Source organism: Battus philenor, unplaced genomic scaffold, assembly GCF_028537555.1.
Source record: "Battus philenor isolate CCGP_79_NKW_IND1 unplaced genomic scaffold, ilBatPhil1.0.hap1 SCAF_13, whole genome shotgun sequence".
Taxonomy (NCBI): domain Eukaryota; kingdom Metazoa; phylum Arthropoda; class Insecta; order Lepidoptera; family Papilionidae; genus Battus; species Battus philenor.
In genome coordinates, this window is record NW_027181675.1 from 12,038,352 (window position 1) to 12,058,556 (window position 20,205).

Consider the following 20,205-nt stretch of genomic DNA (forward strand, 5'->3'; position numbering starts at 1 on the left):
TTATTTTTTGTTTTTATCATACGTCTAAAACTATATTTCATATAATATTTTAAATAATGGCGCATAAATAACATGTAATTAAAAATGTATTTGAAGCAACCGATGGAATACCAATTTACTTAAAACATTGCTCAGGGAATCTCTAGATATTAAATTATAAATAGTCCGCAAAGCTCTTTTCTGTGAAGTAAATGTAGAAATAATGTCAGCGATATTGCTTCATAATAAAATTCTCTAAGATGAAAACGCTATGAAAATAACTAAAATATAAGAGTCGAGCTGTATTAATGTCTGTTAATTGTCTTATTTCATGGCCGAGCTAAATCGGGAATAATTACGACATGGAAGTAAAAAAAGCTTTTTACGTCTGTCTTTTTATATCTTATTAAATTCATGAGTTATATTAAAATTTAAGAAAACTATTATTTTTACAGAATTACACAACAATATGTTGAAATTAAACAATAAAATTTTAACATTTTTCATTAAAGATGAAGCGCAACAATTTTTCTAATGGAAATAAAATTCGTGATAATTTTTTGTGTTTCGAAACAGAATTCGAAAAAACTTCGCACCATTCGTATAATTTTTATCTATCATTGAAATGTAAAACCTGTAGAGCAGACGGAAAAATGTTTTCCACTCGACGCGGTCTTTGAGACGGAAATTAATAAAAAGAAATGTACTCGGAATTAGTCTGGAAGAGCGTAAATCTAGCTGCACAGGTACTTATCTATTATCTGCAGCAATTTAATGACTGTATTTGGAATGTATAAAACTCTTCATTGTTTAGTTATAAAAAATTAGGATTTACGTCATAACAATTTTCAAATAACAATTTCTGATTTTATGTTATGTAGATTATTTTAAATAATTTTTAATGTTTGTTTATAATAATTTTATATTTTAATATTTTATAGTATATTAGCTGATTTCTTTTACGGAATGCATGATGTTTCCTCTTATACTTAAAATATTGTTTTGTATTGTATTTTTAATAATAACTTGTAATTAATAGTACAATAATAAAATAAAAATTCAAATTAAAATATATAAGAATAAATTAATCGCTTTTTATCTTTTTTAGAAACTAATATTCAAAATTTATTCTATGAAATTTGATTTTTTGTAACAATTCGATGTAATCGCACGATTACATAACAGGCAACCCTGATGGCAAAGCCTCTTTCATCTTAATCCTCACGCTTGGCAGACGTGTTGGCAATCGCATGTCACATTACATTACGAAGAAGACGCTGCTGCCCATCCTCTCGAATCTATTTTCAATGGCAAACCTTTATAATTAATGTACAAAGTGTGAGTTACATAAGATTGTAATCCGACAATCGAAATTGAAAATTGTGACCGCAAGTCACAGTTTGCTCACATAATTTGTACGTTTAATTTGCTCTTATCGCCTTGAGACCAGTTAGTTTCATTAAACAGTAATTTAAAAATCAACTATTAACTTAAAAATAATACACGCGAAAAATCATTATTATACTGAAGTTAGTAGTAAGAAATAATACATAGAGTAAATACATTATTAAGACTAACACAAACAAATTTTAGACTAGTAACGCCATCTGTTGACATATTTAGTAACTGCCGGATTTGGTTTTATTTAAATCAACTATTTTCTTTACATTTTTTAGATCGTATACGAATTATTGTAGAAAAAATAATGATTTACTGTCTGTTATATTTTTCCTATAATCTTGTAACTATATGCCAGTTATCGATTATAAACGTGTTTATACAATTATTATTTTTAGTAAAGATTCAAGCGGATATTTGATATTAAAATATCGCATCTAATATCCTTGAAGCATTAGAGGATTAATCGCTTTTATCCTTCAATTCTTACGCATCGCTCTCCAACCGGGACTTTGTAACACTATATTAGATGCCAAAGAAAATAAGCGGCAAGTGCAGCGTGGGACTTTCACCCGAAAATTGGATACAATTCCCTGTCAAGGTCACTGAAACTAAAAGAAATCTACGAGGGACTACGAGGGAGAGGGAGGGAGTCCACCTGTGGTCGTACTACGACTGTAATGATGATGATCATGTCTATATTTAGGCTACTAACCCAACAGGATTAGACATTACGACAAAGTAAAAGGTATATAGGTGAGAAAAGAATAATTTTACATAGTTTGATTATTCAGTGAAAAACTTAATGTATTGTTTTTTATAAACTATACATTAATTCTTATATAGATTAATAGATACGAAAAAGTGTTTTCGGAAATTTATATTAAAAATAATTATTTTTATATGTCCCGGCATTTGTAAGCTAACGGTAAATTTACTGAGACTTGCGACTGTTAATCACTAATTTACACTTTGTGCATTAATATAGGATTGCCACTGCTCACAAAGAAGTTTCCAGAAGATGTGCAGCAGCGTCCTCTACGTACTATAACACCACATTTCCATCGCCTACCCGTCTGCCAAGCGTGGCGATTATGGTCCTATGGTGAAAACCTATGCCTTGCAGTGAGCGTTTTGGGCTGAAAAGACGTGTAGACATTTATATACATGTTTAAATGATTCTTGTGTTAATGTCTGAATATGCTTAAATAAGGTTTATTAGTACACATAGTTTATGCGTACGGCCTTAAGTTAAAGGGAAATATTTAAGGGAATAATATGAAGGTTAAAAAAAAGTCCCATTACATAATAATATTTATTTCCGAAAAATACATTTAACATTTTAATCGTTTAAATACATTTAGATATTTCAAAACATTAGAACAGACATATGTTATTATTGTATAGATTAAATACACAGAAAAATACATTTAACATTTATAATTAGATTCATGAATCTCCGTTATAATATATATAAACATCTATATTTTTTAAGTTTTTTTTGTTTTTTTTTTATTATATTAATGATAACTGCACAAACGTTTACAAATTGCTACGATATTAAAACTGAAAATATTTACTACTAATATTATTCAAAAAAATATTTATATTATTATGCTAATGTTTAAAACACGACGCCACTTTTTATTTTTAATTTTTTTTCTTTATATATTAAAACATTTACTTGATTATATAATGTATAGGTTTCCCATAAATATAACTTTGAGTTTTTAATGTTTGCATTCTTTCTTAATAAAACATCTCTTAAAATAAAAGCATTTTATGTTCAATTTGTACACGCGCTGTTTATGTATGCACAAAACAGATAAACACTAATATTTACTTTGTTTATTTTATTTTTTTACCAGCCAGTAATCTTAAATAAAAATCATCGTAAGTTCTTGTTTATTTTTTTATATTACGTCATGAACTAAAAGTATGAACTGGCAGAAAAACATTTCTTTGACCATTAAACACAATCATCTTCCAGTTTAAAAGAAGATCTATTGTAAAACACTTGAAGCATTTACTATTGAAATATCAGTTAAACTGTATCTGGTATCTTTACGACTTAAAAAAATAAGCTTCGTTTATTTATCAAAAATGATATCCGTGTACAATGTTACTTTCACTAATATTTTTGTACTGTATAGAATCTTTAATATAATTTTAAAAAAATAATTTATGAAAATAGTAGTGATATGTGTTTGTTAAATTTTCAAATATCTAAACTAAATTTTTTAAACAAGAATACTAATAACTGCAACTAAAAAAATTAAAAATTTAAAGTAAAAGAAATAATTACGTCTTACGCGGGGCTTGTCAAAATGGAGAAGGTGAACAAAACAGACCCTGGATGTGGTCAACTTCCGACCTGTCTTATTGGAAATCTACGTAGTGGGCCTATCATTAGGGTCCAGCACTGAACGTCCCACGGATGATATGGTGATGATGATAAATAATAATTAAAAAATATATTATTAAAACTATAACAAAATATAATTCAAAAAAGTGTACAATTCTTTAAAATAGAAATAAACAAAAAAAAATTTGTTTATAATCCTAACACAGTTAACTGATTCACAGATGAAAATATTAAAATAAATTAATATTTTTATCATTTAAACTTCGAACATTATCTATTAAAAACATACTTGAAAATATATTAATAATATAAAACGAGAGATATTTTTTCGAAAAATAAATTCATTTGTCAATTATAGTTATGACTATAATTTGTAATTGGTGCGTTTGAACAATCAGGTAGACACAGCGACGGTAGACACCCCACTAGGTGGGATGACGTCATGGTTAAGGTGGCGGGATGTCGCCGAATACGGGCAGGGTAAGACCAGTCATTGTAGCTATTTTTTGAGAGAAGCCTTTAACTTACAATAGGCTTCTATCGGCAGACATGATAATGATGATGAAGTTCTTATTAAATTTGGATTACATTCAGTTTTCACGGCGTTCCAATGTCAGATTCTGATTTTCGGTTGTAATATTGTTGTTAGAATCTCGTAATCCATAGGCACGTCGGATTCTATCAATATAACTCTGGAATCTATATGGATGTAGACGTGAGCGGCTGGAAGTATAATTTTGTTGTTGCACTGGACGCGGTGTTTGAAATGATGCCGTTGGTAAACCTAAATAACCAGGTGACGGCGTCAATGGTGCTTCATTGTTTGTAGGAGCAGGTTTTTCTTCCTGTAAAAGAAATTAAATCAAATGAAAATCTTGAAAGGTGGCTGGCCGAAGAGTTCTCAAGTTGCGACCACGAGCTGGGAGACGCGGCGCGGGAAAGCCTCCCACTAGGTGAACTTATGACATAATTAAGATCACAGGAAGTCGCTAGAAGCAGGTAGCACAGGACTGATCATCTTGGCGATTTTTGAGGAAGACCTTCACTTTGCAGTAGCCTCCATCGGCTTAAAATAAGAAGATACATCATAAATTGAGAGTAGGGTAAAGGTTTTAAAGGGGTGAATATATTAATATATAACTTGTTTATACTCAATTAATTTATTGTACACCCTAACCAATAATAACTTCAGAAGTAAAAAAAAGACCAATATTTAGCCACTTCCGCACATGCAGTGGCAGTCGTGAACCAAAGTGCACCGCCCGCCAGCCCGCTGATAAATGCATATGCGGCAAACAATACGAATCACACAACCGCCTCCATCAAATCACTCAACACGTGTTTCACCCCTCCACGGGGCATCTTCAGGAGTTATGTTGCACCGATTAGTGACAAACACAGAGTTGGCGGGCTGGCGGGCGGTGCACTTTATGGCACGACTACCACTGCATGTGCGGAAGTGGCTAAATATTGGTCTTTTTCTTACTTAGAATGGGCTTCCGCAAGGTAACGCCTGATTCCATTAAATAATAATTTCAGAATTAATAAATACCGCAACGATAATATAGTAACAATCAGTGATTTTTTTTCAAATTCGGAGCTTAATATAAAAATTAATTATTGTTTACTGTTTATCTGTTCAGATTTTGTACTAAAAGAAGTTATAGGCCTGTCGCATTCTAATAGGAAATATAAATTAACGTAACATATTTAAGACACATCATTTTGAAATATTATTCGGAAATAGGAGTATATCTAAGACTATTTTTTTTTTGATAATAAGTGAACTATACATTTACCCCAAGAAAACTTATGACTATAACAAATAAATCTGTAAATTCTTAACTTAAACACAGTGCACCCTCCTTAGCCTTTTTATTTTTTATTAAATATTCACAACTAATATAGTCATCTAAAAATTATTGTTTCAGATGTAAACATTTATTTATTATTTAATAATAATCATACACTAACAAAAAATGTTTTACACTTTTAACCAATCACACATTAAAGTTATATAAAAGAACGAATAAAAATTTTTTTTAAAATTCGAATATATAAAAATTCACATCTACATTAATGGATTCATATAGTGACGAGACAATTAGGTTGTTCACCTGTTAGTCAATGACAACCTACTCAGAACAATGCGGTGCTCGACTCCTGAAAAACAAAAACCCCCGCCACATCACATAGGTGTTGAATTATGAGATATTAAAACTCATTAGACTATTTCTCTAACACCCTCCGTAGCATTAGACGCCTTATGTTCCTATACATTTTAAAATATTCACTCATTTTTATCATGGACTTTTGTAATAATTATTGTTGGTCGATTATACAGGATACTTGTTAAAGGCGTGAAAGAATTAAAAAAGTGAATGTATAGCTCATTTCAAATGCTCTTAACCATGGATACACAGACCGCGGCCCGCTGGTCAAATAATGGTGGCCCGCCAACAGCAAAAATAATACTCTCGTACATTCGAAAAATATTGAATTCTATTCCAGAATAAAACCAAAAAAAATTTAATTACCTATACTTCTGGCGGCCGGCCCGCCATCAGTTCATGATTTGCCTGTGCATAAGTCTGTGCAACCATGCTTTAAACTCTATAACCTTAAGGTCCCACTTCCACTACCCTCTACTCTAATACTATAATGGAATGAATCCGTGATCTAAGATCACTGGCCTCAGACCCCTACCATTGAGCAGCCACTGTTCGACGAATTCAGATATTTTTAATTTCCGAAAACATTAACCATTAAGGATTTAAAAAAAATTGTAATTGTAGAGCGGAACAAAACATTTGTCCGTACGAGTACCATCACCATTATCACATCAGCCAATGGACGTACACAGCAAGGCATAGGCCGCCCCCAAAAATCGCCACGATGATGGTGTTGTGCTGCATCCAGCTACTTCATGCGACTTTAATTACATCGTCGGTACTAGCTCGAGGTTACCACATGAAAACCTTTCAGCCGAAATTAACTAATTTAACTCTATTCTATAATATTCTAACCACCAAATTTTCATTTGAATTCTTTTCTTCTTCGGTCACAGTTTCTCCTACAACGTCAAGATCTTCTTCTGTGTGTTCGTCCTCTTCATCAATCGGAGTAACTTGTTGCGGATTCGCCTCCTCTTGCAATCTCTGTATTCTTCTATTGTATCTGTAACACGAGAATAATTTAAATATTTTTTCGAAGAAACAAAAAATTAACAAAAAAAATGACTATCCATTTCATATACCGTCCACGAATGTTAACAACAATGGAGATGCTTTTTTGACAGAATTTATTATTTTTACTGCATACAGCAATAAAAGAAGTATTTCCAAAATTATAAGATGAAAGTATTATATTCATCATGTCAGCCGATAGATGCCAACTGCAAAGCTAATTAATCATTGCTTATTATCTATCATTATTGTTTATTTGTTATCTCTAATCTACAATTTTAAAAATATTTAAGTATAACTTGCAGCAGAAAAATATAAGTTGAATATGTATTGGTGCATCAAACAAAGAGCTGTCTTTTTAAATCTAAGTTAATTGTTGTTACATTGCCAGTATCGATTTTGCGATTAATTAAAAATAAATTCAAATATTACATCTGCAACACAGTCCTGCGAGCCTAGTGTTAATCAACTTTAATCATTTTTAATAATCTGAATTACATGCATGACGAAATAGGAGACGTTAACTAAATTATAATAACATATAATACTTAGGTTTATTATTATATTTCAATGTATAGAATAACGTCATATTAAATGCTATTAAAATCTAAAGAAAACTTGTTTTTTTTTAATGTGTAATCTATTATAAAACATCTTTTAAAAGCAAATTTTACTTACATTTCAATAGGCAGAGAAACAATTAATGATGGCCGAGTTCGTGCACATCTTTCAGATTCGTCATTATGCGACATTTTGACGTTTTATTAAAAATTCACGTTTATTAAGTAGCCTTTACAAAAAAATTTAACACGTAATAAAAACTTTCGAAACTTTATACGTGGTACAAATATTTATTTGCAACGAATATTACTGAAAAATATGATAACAAGACTGCTAAATGTAAATGTCAATAATTAATAATTTATTTCAAAGTCTACACAACACAAAAGCACAACTAAACTTTATTTTCTATTCGAAAGTTCTGAGTTTCGGCGCGGGTTGTTGAATGCACGTAGACGTCGTAGCGACTGAATTGTTAGCCTGAATGAAGCTTCTTTTATTGGTGCAGGGCGGCTAGCTGCAACCGCCCGCCCAATGCCAGGCCAGTGCGCATGTTGCTGAAGACACCCACATCCGAATTAAAATGCTTTCAACGTGGATCAATTGTTGATTTTAAAATTCTATTTTACACATTTTCTGTTACAATAATCTCTCTCCATAGACTTTGTGCAGTCAAAAATCATTAGCTGGTCTTGCTTCATCAATACATAAATCGTAACAAATGACCACTTTATTAATTAATTTATAGTTTAAATAATAAACATGTTTGGTCGAATATTAATAAAATTAGTTTTCTATTTAGTACACTTTTAGCTTAGACTTTAGAAAATATGTTCATATATTTATTCTAATGCTTTAGAGCAAAGGATTAGGCGATCTTTGGAGCAGTCTCGCAGAGCTCATCTATCACCTGACATGACAATAATGGTGATGTTAAATGAACAGACAGGTGTTTTATTTCGCTCTACGGTTTGTATGGAAAAATAAATGTGTAAATTTTACTATTTTCCTCGCAATTTTTTTTATTTTTCTTGTAAAAACCTTAGCGATTTTTTTTTTTGGAAATTAAGAATAGCCGAATTAATCGACCATTAATAGTCCAGCGGTGGAGGACAGATTTGCGATCGTAGCTCGCAGGTTCTGTTCCAGGGATATAATCTAGTATAATTCACAGTTTGTGCAATAATTATATAAAATTTCCTAAGCTCACAAACTAGTTTCCAGAGGTTGGACAACAGCATCCTTTGTGTACCATAATACCACACTGCGATCGCCAAACAGTTTGCTAAGCGTGGCGATTATGATCTATCCTTCCATATCTTTTAGCAGTTTATTCTCTCTATAAAAGATATACATGAAGTGTGTAAAGAAAAAATGTTACTTTTAATATTTAACATTAGTTTTCTTCATAACAATATCCATGAGGAAACTATTCATTACTTATTATTTTTTTATCATAAAAAATACCGAAATTCACGGAGTAATACATTTTGCGACAATATTACATTTGAATTTAGATATTACATCTTTAATTTGTTATTTATTGATTATTTTCTGGAATACTTTTTTAATGTAAATATAATAATAATAGTTTTGAAGATTATGTTCCAAAATATATATTAAATAAGTGGACGTCTGCCTCGCGGTGTAAGGCATCCGCCTACAGGATAACATTGAAAAGGTCGTTCAAAAACGTTGGATCCATTCGCCTCTTAGCAATCTTAAGTTATAAAAACACTTATTTAAAGTAATAGAAATTTAAAAACTATTATACAACAATTAACATAAATAATAGTACTCGTATATATAAGTTTCTTTATCTGCGTACATATGATTGTATATAAAAAAACTAAGCTAGTACAAATTAATGAGTATATACTACTTATATAAATATAGAGCTGTCCTATATCTATATATGTTAATTATGATTCTGATAATAATTTAAATAATAATATGGATCACAATTGTATCACAAATATGGGAAGCTACCTGAAATAAAAACAATTTATTTATTTATTATTTATATGTGAGGGTTATTAGCGATTCAATAAGAGCTTATTTATAATTAATACAAGTTGATTAGTAACAATTGTAAAAAGTTTAAAGGCTATATATAACTTACTTATCCTTAAAACTTTTACATTAATTTTCAATGACTTGAAATTATTTAATAGAAAAATTATTTATTTTTATTATGTAATTTCATAATTTAATATGTAATGTTAATAATTATTTAAAATCAAATAACAATTTAATTATCATTAATTCATATCATTTATCTTTATTCAATAATAATCGGTATTATAATGTGTCTATTCATGACTAGCTGTCTCAAGAGATTTAGTACTGCGTTAGTTGTTGGCTTATTGCAAATCAAACGTATTTCGTAGGGATTGTTTTATATATTATTTGATATCTTAATAATTAGAACTTAAAATATCTATATATTTGAATGTAACAATTTTATTTTTTGTACTCTGAAAGATTTTAGTAATAATTTCATTACATTTCATTTGTAATTTAGTTTTTAATTTTAGTTTGCTTATATACATACTCTCACGATGTTTTTGACATGTGGGTTAATTTACTCTGTGGTTTGTATCTTAAAACAAAGTTTTGACTTTTCTAGTTTCCTTGCTATATTTTATTTTTTTCTCTCTGAAAGAACCATAGCTGGATTGATCGAAGTGTTCTCGAGTTTCGCACATAACACTATATTTGGCGACTCATTTCTATTTATACAGGGTGTTTGATTATAGCTGTTAAAGCTTTTGTAAATTGGTAAAGAATATATAGCTCACTTTTTGTTAATTAATATATGATACACCCTATCCAAATAACAATGGTTTCAGAAATAATAAATAACGTAATGATGACATAGTAAGAAAGAACATTTTAAACATTAAAATTTACAAAAAGCTTACCTACTCTTGGACTGAGGCGTTGGCTTGGACGACCTCGAGACGAGACTTGCCTCACAAATGTGAGAGCTTTGAAAAAATAATAATAGATAGAATATAGCATTATTATATATGGTATTTGTTAGAACACATAACGTTGCTTCAATCCTTTTCCTTCGTATTTATTTATGTAGCAGTACGGATTTAATGTCATACGTGATTACTTTTTGTTTTATTTTCTCAGAATACAATGAGTTCAATAATTTCATACGTTTTGATGATCATTAATAATTAATTTAAGATGTAAACAGGCGGTTACGTGTATTCAACATTAAAACAATATATTTTTTAATTCATTTATTTTAAATAGGCTAACGGCTAAATACAATGTAAGTTTTTATTAGTTTAGTACAGTGATTCCCAAAGTGGTCTTTATCGTCCCCTAGGGGACTATGACAACCTACAAGGGTTCTACGTCAGCGAAAAAAAATTTGGGGGTCCATGAAATGAAAATGGGGGTCCACGATAGTGGATTTCAACACATACGCTGATAGTACCTGTTTACTTACATCATACTATCTTATAATATCAAAACATTTACATTATTTATAAAAGTACCTATGAAGAAAAAAAGAAACAGACTGGACATCATTAGCCGAGGAGATTTAAGATTAACCCTTACAAAATTGACGCCAAATGTTGATAATTTATTATTAAAGCATCAGGTTCATCCTTCTCACCAAAAATATTGACTTATTGCTTGTTATTTTATGTTACGTATATTTAACATAACAGATACAAAATTTTATTTTGAGGAGTTATTTTAAATTCAATTAATAAATGTATAAATTAACATGTGTTTTTACTTTAAGTTTTTAACACTAAACTACACTTCAGTTAGAAATTTACAGGAAATCAATATCAGGTAAGTAGGAGGTCTACCCAGCACGGAAAAACATGGCAAGGGGTCTACGACACAAAAAAGTTTGGGGAACTCTAGTTTAGTACAACATACGTAATACAAATTTGAATATGTTTTTCCATTGTGATTTAGGTACCTCCTCACTAGTTGGCCGGCAAAAACGTGCATCGCAACACCTCTCATCGTGGTGATCTTTGGAAAATGAATATGCCTTGCAGCATATCAGCTCTAACTATATTTGTGGTAACGTTAATCAATAAACAAAACTGAATAAGTGTAAAACAGCTGTCTAAATAGTAAAAAAGCAGTACAATGATAAAAATAGACAAATAAATTATAGACATGATTTTATGCTTTTGTTACAGAGATATTGTAGAAAAAAAAGTAAAAACTTTGGAAAAATTACAGAATATACCCCACCCTCCCTCGACACCGTTTATAACTTTTTAAAATGATGATAGTGATAAAAAGATTGCCATTCAACAACTGTACCGCTTGCTCTCGTCAATTGTTCCTTCAGGACAACAATCTCTACTCTTCTATTGTGGGGACATGGAGAGAATTATGTTGGAATCCTACTGGCTAAAACTCTAGTGTCTTCTTTTGAAACATGCTGTTCAAACTACGGAACTGCTTACGACATCATTGAAAACGTTTATTATAATATTATAAACGGCTTTAGGCGCGCATTAAACCTCAAACGATTAGATAACGGTGTGAAGATACCACCATCCGGGTGGAAATGTGCCAAGTGTGACTTGACCACGAACCTATTCTTTGCGGAAGATTAAATATATACATAGTTGTGTAATAGTAAAGGAAAAGTATAATGAGCAGTCTTATCACACAAGGCAATTTCTTCGAATAACCGTATCGTTTTAAAAATAGACCAGGCATCCTGTATAAGTGTTAACTGTGTGAAAATTCTTATAAGGCATTAAGCTCGCCATTACACAAGGTATAAAAAGTGTAAATAAATAATTATATAAATGGTAATATCTTGTTTTAACAGTCGTTTAAAAAAAATTGTTTTGACTAGGAGAAACGCGTTCTAACAAAAAAAAACTGGTTTTAACTTTAACTTCTATTTTCTACACAGCTTCTAAAAGCTTTAGAAAGAATAATGTAAAGCAATATCGAAAAAAAAAAACAATATAAAAAACTTCTTATCCAATTAGCTAAGAGCTTCAGGATTACTCGACGACAGTGAATTTATTTTTTAATGTAAAATATCTTCAGCGATTTACGCTTTATGAAAACACGATAATCTCGCTAATATTGCTTCAGAAAATAATAATCTGTTTTGTTCTAACGCGATCTCTATTAAAAAATAAAGAAGATTTGTCTCAATAAAGCTTTTATTAGATTTCTTAACGGTTTTTATATAATCTATGATACAATATTTTCGACGAATAGAAAGTGTAATAGGTTTTATTTAACACGTTCTTTGCCGAGAAAAAAATCGCAGTTTTCTGTCCAAACCGTGTTGGTCAGTGATGGTTGAATAAAGACTTTCAGTTCAAGCCGCGTCAGTCAGTGATGGTCGCATTTTACGAAGGTTTTCGTTTCGTTCTTACAGGCCGTTGGGCAGTATTGTGTAACTAAATCTCATAACAAATGACCCGCGTGACCCTCTAGCTTTTCCAGTTGTTGTTCCAGAAGTTGGTATTTTAAAAATTTAAGAAATGAAACAACAATTACCATACAAAGAAATTTAATGAAAAAACCATCCATAAATAATGCCTTAAAATGACTTTTGTTTTAACCAAGTAATATTTTTATAAAAAAAATAAAAGCATATAAGCAAAAACCACAATTTAGTAAATTCTTAATAGGCCTAAGGGAAAATTCACTGACGGACAGCACTATCCGCGTTGGCAGAGAACGTATTAATATTCAATAGAACCTTTTTTTATCTTACTATCAGTAATATAAATTTTTAAAAAAATATGTTTTTACAATATTTTTCTTGATGCGCCGGTCTCGGAAGTACGACTGTCTTCCGATAATATTATTATTGTTTTCTTATTTTATTTGTGACTTTATCCAATTAACCATTTATTATTTACCTATTTATCTAATCCCGAGCTGACTATAACAATATATTTATAATGCATATATACGATAACACGTAATGAAATATAATTGCACATATAATTACACTATATTATTTACAAAAAATGCAGTGCAATCGTAGATTGCGGGTTCTATTTTCGGGATACAATCTTATAATTCACACTTTTTGCATTGATTATACAGGATTCTTCTTATCAACAAGTCTTCAGAGGATGGGCAGCAGTAATGGTATACCTTTCCACAGATATTTTTGACTGTAACGACGACAAAAAATTTCAAAAATTACTTATTTTTTAGAATTCAGAATCTTATATTTATAATTATTTTAAATTCGATGAAATGTCTTGAAAATCATACGTTATGAAGAAAATCCTAAAATTAGCACCAAATATTTCGGTACTAATTATTGAATTTTAGTAATATACTGTTTCGTTTTAGATAGAACATGTCACCATAATATACGCAAAGAATATATATTTAAAAGTAATTTAGCATACAAGTGTAAATGTTCATTTACACTTGCATGCTAAATTACTTACTTTTGCCAGGTTTTTAAAATGATTTAAAAAAATTATTTTGTTTATACTTATTGAATTTCTTTAGCACGGTAACTTTTAAGCGACACCTTGGTGGTTAAATTTTAATTATATTTTTTCTCTAAAGTGAATGGCCAACTTACGATACGTTTGTCAGTATACAACTAGATTTTATAAATAATTAAAAAGTTATATTAAGTTAATTAGTTCAGCAGTGATAGCCTGTTGGCTATGAATTGCGGGACTGTTGCAGTTTCGTTTGTCTCATACTTCGTAAGAATTACTTGTGGTCATCATCATCACCACCATTTCAGTAGTAGAAAATCACCGATGTATCTTGAAGAATTGCTCGTCTGAAGTGGCAATGGGCAGGGTATACCACTGGCGCAACCAACGGCTGTTGTCGCTGAAAGATTACAGAGTGGCGACCACCAAGTATGTAGACACGGCGTGAATAGGCTCACACTAGGTTGACCAACATGGTTAAGATCACAAGAAGTCATTGAATGTGGGCAGCGGAAGACCGGTCATGGTGGCGTACTTAGGGAGAGGTTATGCAGTAGGCGTCTGTTGATTTATATGATGATTATGTTAATTAAGCATCCTCTACGAGTTGCTGTAGACTTTGTATGGAAATGTATGACTATACCCACTAGAGCGTTTCGTCAACAACCTCTGAGCACGACGGTGCCGGTCTATTAAGGGACGGTATACTCTCATACATTTCCATACAAAAAACTTTTTTTGTCACAATGTTCCTGTTACGACCATTATATATCATCTTAGAGATATATTATGGTCAGACTCTATGACGGTATGTCGTAAAAAAATTCTAAATTTACGATCGACGTGTTTTTGTGACAAATGTATGAATGAGAAAAATTAAATATCTTCTGGAAAGGTTTTTTTTTAATTTAGTGGAAAATATGTATAATTTTTCATAAAACTACATCTTTTATCTGAAATATCTATATAATATAGAATAATTTCACTATGTTTAAAATGACCATTTTAAAAAGCTGTTGGGATGCAATAGGGCAATAGCTTCTGGCAGAAGAAAGTCTGCAAGGACTAAAAATCAATAATAATTAATTTAAATATAGTAATTCGAATTTTAGAATGCTTTTTCTTACTATATTATCATTTGAGAAACTGTAGATTTTTGTCTATGGTATACAATATATCAATTGTCAGCAAATGAGGTATATATTCACCCCTTTAAAGATTTCACACCTATTTTCAATCAATCTTTATATTCTAAATTTGTAAATTTTGTCAAATGCGATGTATTTTAATATTTTAATAACAGTGTGTTCTGTCAAATTAAATGACATTGGTTCACTGACCTTAAGATACATAGATAAATACTTATCAAAACTATATACAGAAGAAGATACCGCTATAAACTTTTTTTTAAATATCGTCTATTGCCATATCAAAAATAAAAAGGCTAAAAATCATCAAGAAAGAAATTATGTATTATATATCTATTATATAAATAATCAGGAACAGTACCCGGCGATAAATATTGCACATCGACCTTTGGAAAGAGACAATCGGCTAATAAGCATTGTCTCCGTCGCACGAAAAAGCGACTGGCAAAACTTTATAGGTGGTGTGGGAGAGAGATGGTGCTCTACGCAGCTAAACTTAACCGATTGTCTCTTTCCAAAGGTCGATGTGCAATATTTATCGCCGGGTACTGTAACCATGTCCATTTTATCGAAATATATATTATTATTATTAAATATTTAACATTGCAAATGTTTATTTGTCTGTGGCAATATTTCTCACTGTCACAATCATAACCTTTGCCTTGAGTGAATGTATCAGTTTTTTATTAATATTTTTTTCTATTAAGTAAATAAAACAACATAAATAAAACGTATAAAATTTATATATTTATTTCATAAACCCATACAATATTCAACCATACCTTTATTACACTAGTCCCTGTAAAAAAATAATGAAAGATCTTAAAATAAGTATTAAATTCTTTGGTCATTATTTTCATTTATTCAGATGCATATTTACATAAACTTGTATTGCAAAGCCAATGTGCGAATGAGATGGATTAACTATACAACATTATAAGAGTGAGACAATAAACTACACCTACCTGTGCGCAGATATATGAAATAAATCCTTCCATAATTTTATATGAAAACTATGTTAGGAAATATGCATTCGAATTTTCGAGCACTGGATAATCCTAATAAATGAAAATAAATCGCATTAAGTGTCACACCCCTATAGGTGTTGACACCCAATGTGATTATATTTACAATTCCATATATGGAGTTCAAATATTAGGTGGACCGGAAAGTAATGTGGCTTTCTAAGCTAAATTCACACGACTATATTTTTAACAAGTTTTTATTTCTAATCAACTATATATTCACCTTCATTATCAACAACCTTTTGCCCTCTAGTACACAAATTTTAAATGCCGGAGTGGAGTTCAATAGGCTTTTCCGTAAAAAATTTCGTCAGAAGCGACATTACTTTCCTGCCTTCCTAATATTTCACTTATTATTATTGAGAATCTCCATAGAAACACATGTGAATTCAACCAATGTACAATTATAAATGTGTGTCGATAGAAAAATATATATAATGTACAAATCATAATAAATATCATTATTGGATTCATTGCTAAATATTTTTCCATTACATAAAACAGAATTATAAAATGTCGTAACAAACACCATTTATAAATCAAAACAATTATACCAAAAATAAATTCCCCGAAAAAAAAATTAAAATACCCATAAAAAATTTCACTTAAGAAATAAGTATATAAAGTTGAAACTTATCATACAGTGAAAGTTTTAATTCATTATAAAACATCTCACTTTATTTTTTATCACTTTCCTGTTTGGATTTAAAAATAGTTCCTTTACTTGTCAGTAAAGGAGGTTGGAATGGAACAATAATATTTGGTTATGTAGCAAGAGGAATCTGATCGGTGAAGATGAATACCAACAGTTCTCCCTAAAATGCTTTAATGGACCCTGCAACCATACAGCAAATCCATGAGATGCTGGATCTCCATAGATCTTACAACTTAGACTGTTTTGAGACAATTTTGTTTAAAATAACATGGGCCTCATCATAATGTGGATTAAAATGCTTCTTTACTTTGGTCCACCAAACTGCAATGTTTGGGTATTTGTCTTTAGGATCAAAGCCTGCCATTCCTGAAAAAAAGTTAAGAGTTAATATTTGTATCTCCTTTGACCTTTTACTGAACGCTTGGTTATGGATACTATGAGTATGTGGATACTTTTCGAAAATATATGGCAACAATGGGAAATTTATAAAGGTAACAACCAAAGACAAGATTTTTAATACTGCTTCCTGGTCCTTTCCTTTTGGAAATCTGTAAAGGAACCCATGCCCAGCAGTGGACTTACTACTGCTGAAAAGATGATAAGGTTTATGTAGAATACCAGAACAGACTAATTAAATACATACTAAAATTTAATTGAGCTTCCTCTGTAATAGCATCTTTTAACTATAAGCTATGAGGGTTCCAAGAAGAGCCTAGAGCTTATTCATACAAATTTTTCAAATAAATTATCCATATTATCAAGAGCAGGACTATTTTTTTTCACTAGGACTATTTTTCTACAATAAACATGTTTAGTTTGTGATAAATTATTACATAAAGCATAAAACAATTGTAAAAATTGGATACCTAATATTTAAAAAGAAATCATTTTATAAGCAAGCTCATAGCGCAATGCAAGCAATAGCCCATTAGCACAATTACTACTAAATACAATTCTTAAAAAAATATAAAAGTATAAATAAACTTACTAGGTTGTTCTAGTTCACAAGCAGCGAACAAATCTGCAACGGTGATGGTGTTGCCAACAATAAAATCTGTACCTCTACCCAACCACTTAGTATCAAATATTTCTAATGCATCAAGCATTTGTTTCTCATATTTGTTTATAGCTTGTTCATTTGGTGTCTGCCCAAATAAAACGGGCATCATGTACTGTGGACAATTAGGGAATATTTTAAAAAATCAAATATATGGGTAAAATATAGCTCCAATGGCCCAGAGTCATAGCTTAATTTTAATGTATACATTTAATGTAGTATTAGCCACTCAGTGCCTGGCCTGGTGATAATACAATAGGCCTGGCACCTGCTTAGTTGATTGATATAATTCCAATAAGATACATCTCTGCCTTTTGAATAATATTTATTAAATAAAACTATAATTAAAATTTACCTTAACTCGGAAATACACAGCACAATGCAATCTAAGGCCAATGTGGTGCCACTCAAGAAATTCTTGTACTCGTGCCTGAAGCTTATTTTCTCTTGGGTAAAGACTTGCTGGAATGATGTCCTCACGGGACAGATAGTTTACTATAGCCACACTAGAAAAATGAAACATTTATATTGATTGCTATATATAATAAGAATTTTTATAAAATAAATGAAAAGACTAAGTTATGGATAAGGGAAGTAACTAGATTTAGAAGAAAATTATTGGTTCAGTGAAATAGTTATTGTTCAAAAATGATTACATAATAAGTTTTTTTTAAATATTACTTTATAATTTAGATAAAATTTGCAACTTTTTAAAATTTTCAGTAATAAGTATGTAGTCTTAATAAATTCCAAGACAAAGATATAAGATCCATTGCCAGTTACCTAAATAAAAATAAATATATAAGGTTAGCTTAAATATGATTCTGGCAAAAGCATAAGTGATGTTTATGCATAAAAAACTTTGACATATGTTAATTTCATTCACTTTCACAGAAATCATTGCTTGCATTCAAATGTGTTATTAGGCATAACAAGTATAACAACATAATAATAAAATTCTAAACATTATTTTATTTATTACTCAAATCCCTGGTAACAGATCATAGTTTATATTAATAAATTAAATTCAAATACAAACCTCTCAGTGAGCACAAACCCATTATGATCAATAACAGGTACCTTCTGATGTCGATTAATTTTAGTATATTCTTCTGAATAATGTTCACCTAAAAATTGATCAATTGTTAAGTTTTACATACAATACAACATTTACATTAAATTCATTATAAACAGTTAAAGTTGTAAATTAAGGAAACTTCCATATCAACTTTAAAAATAACGTTTTTTAATGCTTATTAAATTAGTAAACTCCTATACTATTTTTACCTATAATTATCTTTTAAAAAAGATCCATATTGATGTTTATGTGCAAAATTGGAACAATATATTATTTCATTAAAATTATTATTTGTTAAATATTTTAAAGTTTACTGGTCAATAATTTCAATTAAACTACGTAGAGATGGAGATTTAAATAAAGAAGATAAAAATAATAAAAACTTTTCTATACCTGCACGTAAATCAACAATTTTTGGTTCAAAATCATAATTAACTGTTTTTAATAATATATATAGCGCTCTGGAAGGTTGAGACAACAGATTGCAATATAGCTTCAGAGGCATTTTTGCTGGTTTTTAATAATTAAAATATAAACTTAGCTAAACTTTGGAATTCTAAAATTTTCCACAACAGATTAAATATGTCTAATACGAATGAGTAAACTTCATCGATAATTTCTACAGACCACATTAAACATTTTTATGTCTGGTGTACTCTAGTGTGATTTTTCATATTAGAAATTCGATAGTTCAAAGCAAAAACGTTCTCCTCTGTATTCCGGTTGTTGTTTTCGTTGTTAGCCTTGTGGGGCCTTTACAACTTCGTCGATTTCAGGGCTCGTTAGTCGAAGACCCGCGAGCTAATATATAAAAACGTTTTGTTCCAAGTTTTTATTTATCACAAAAAATCAAGAATATTTTTAAAGTATCGTGTATATATTTTAGGACTTATATTTATTTTAAAAATTAATAAATTATTTAATCGAAATAGCATTTTAGCTTTTATAGACAAGATGTTTTCTAAAGCAAGTGGCCTAGTACGCAGAGTTCAAATTTTTAAGGTCACGGACCTTTCTGTTCTGTGAGCTCAGTTCCGATGAAGCTGTAAAAACTTTTGGGTTAAAAGCATCAACATGAATCGAGAATAAACAAGCGTACAAATGCTGTCGTTAAAATTTTACCAATAACGAAAGAAATCCTATTAGACTTTTTTAAACATCTCTCCTTTAAGTCAAAAGTTAGTCAAGCGTCTTACAAACTTGTTTCGGAGCCGAGTATTTTTTTTTGTAATCTACAATTAAAAATCAGGTTAAAATAATGCAGTTTTCATGGTCAAAAATCTCGTTCAATACATTTCTTTTGAAACGAAGTTT

At 30.1% G+C, this 20,205-nt stretch overlaps 1 protein-coding gene across 1 annotated transcript; it reads right to left on the bottom strand.

Annotated features, from left to right (window-relative positions):
- Window positions 1–15,803: 15,803 nt before the first annotated feature.
- Window positions 15,804–19,470, bottom strand: LOC137933608 (glutathione S-transferase theta-1-like). The gene is made up of 5 exons (XM_068777630.1): window positions 19,285–19,470; window positions 18,853–18,940; window positions 18,169–18,319; window positions 17,745–17,928; window positions 15,804–17,122 (listed from the first exon to the last, which is right to left on the bottom strand). The coding sequence occupies exons 1-5, from the start codon at window positions 19,394–19,396 to the stop codon at window positions 16,983–16,985; spliced, it is 675 nt and encodes a 224-aa protein (XP_068633731.1). The 5' UTR covers window positions 19,397–19,470; the 3' UTR covers window positions 15,804–16,982.
- Window positions 19,471–20,205: the final 735 nt, after the last annotated feature.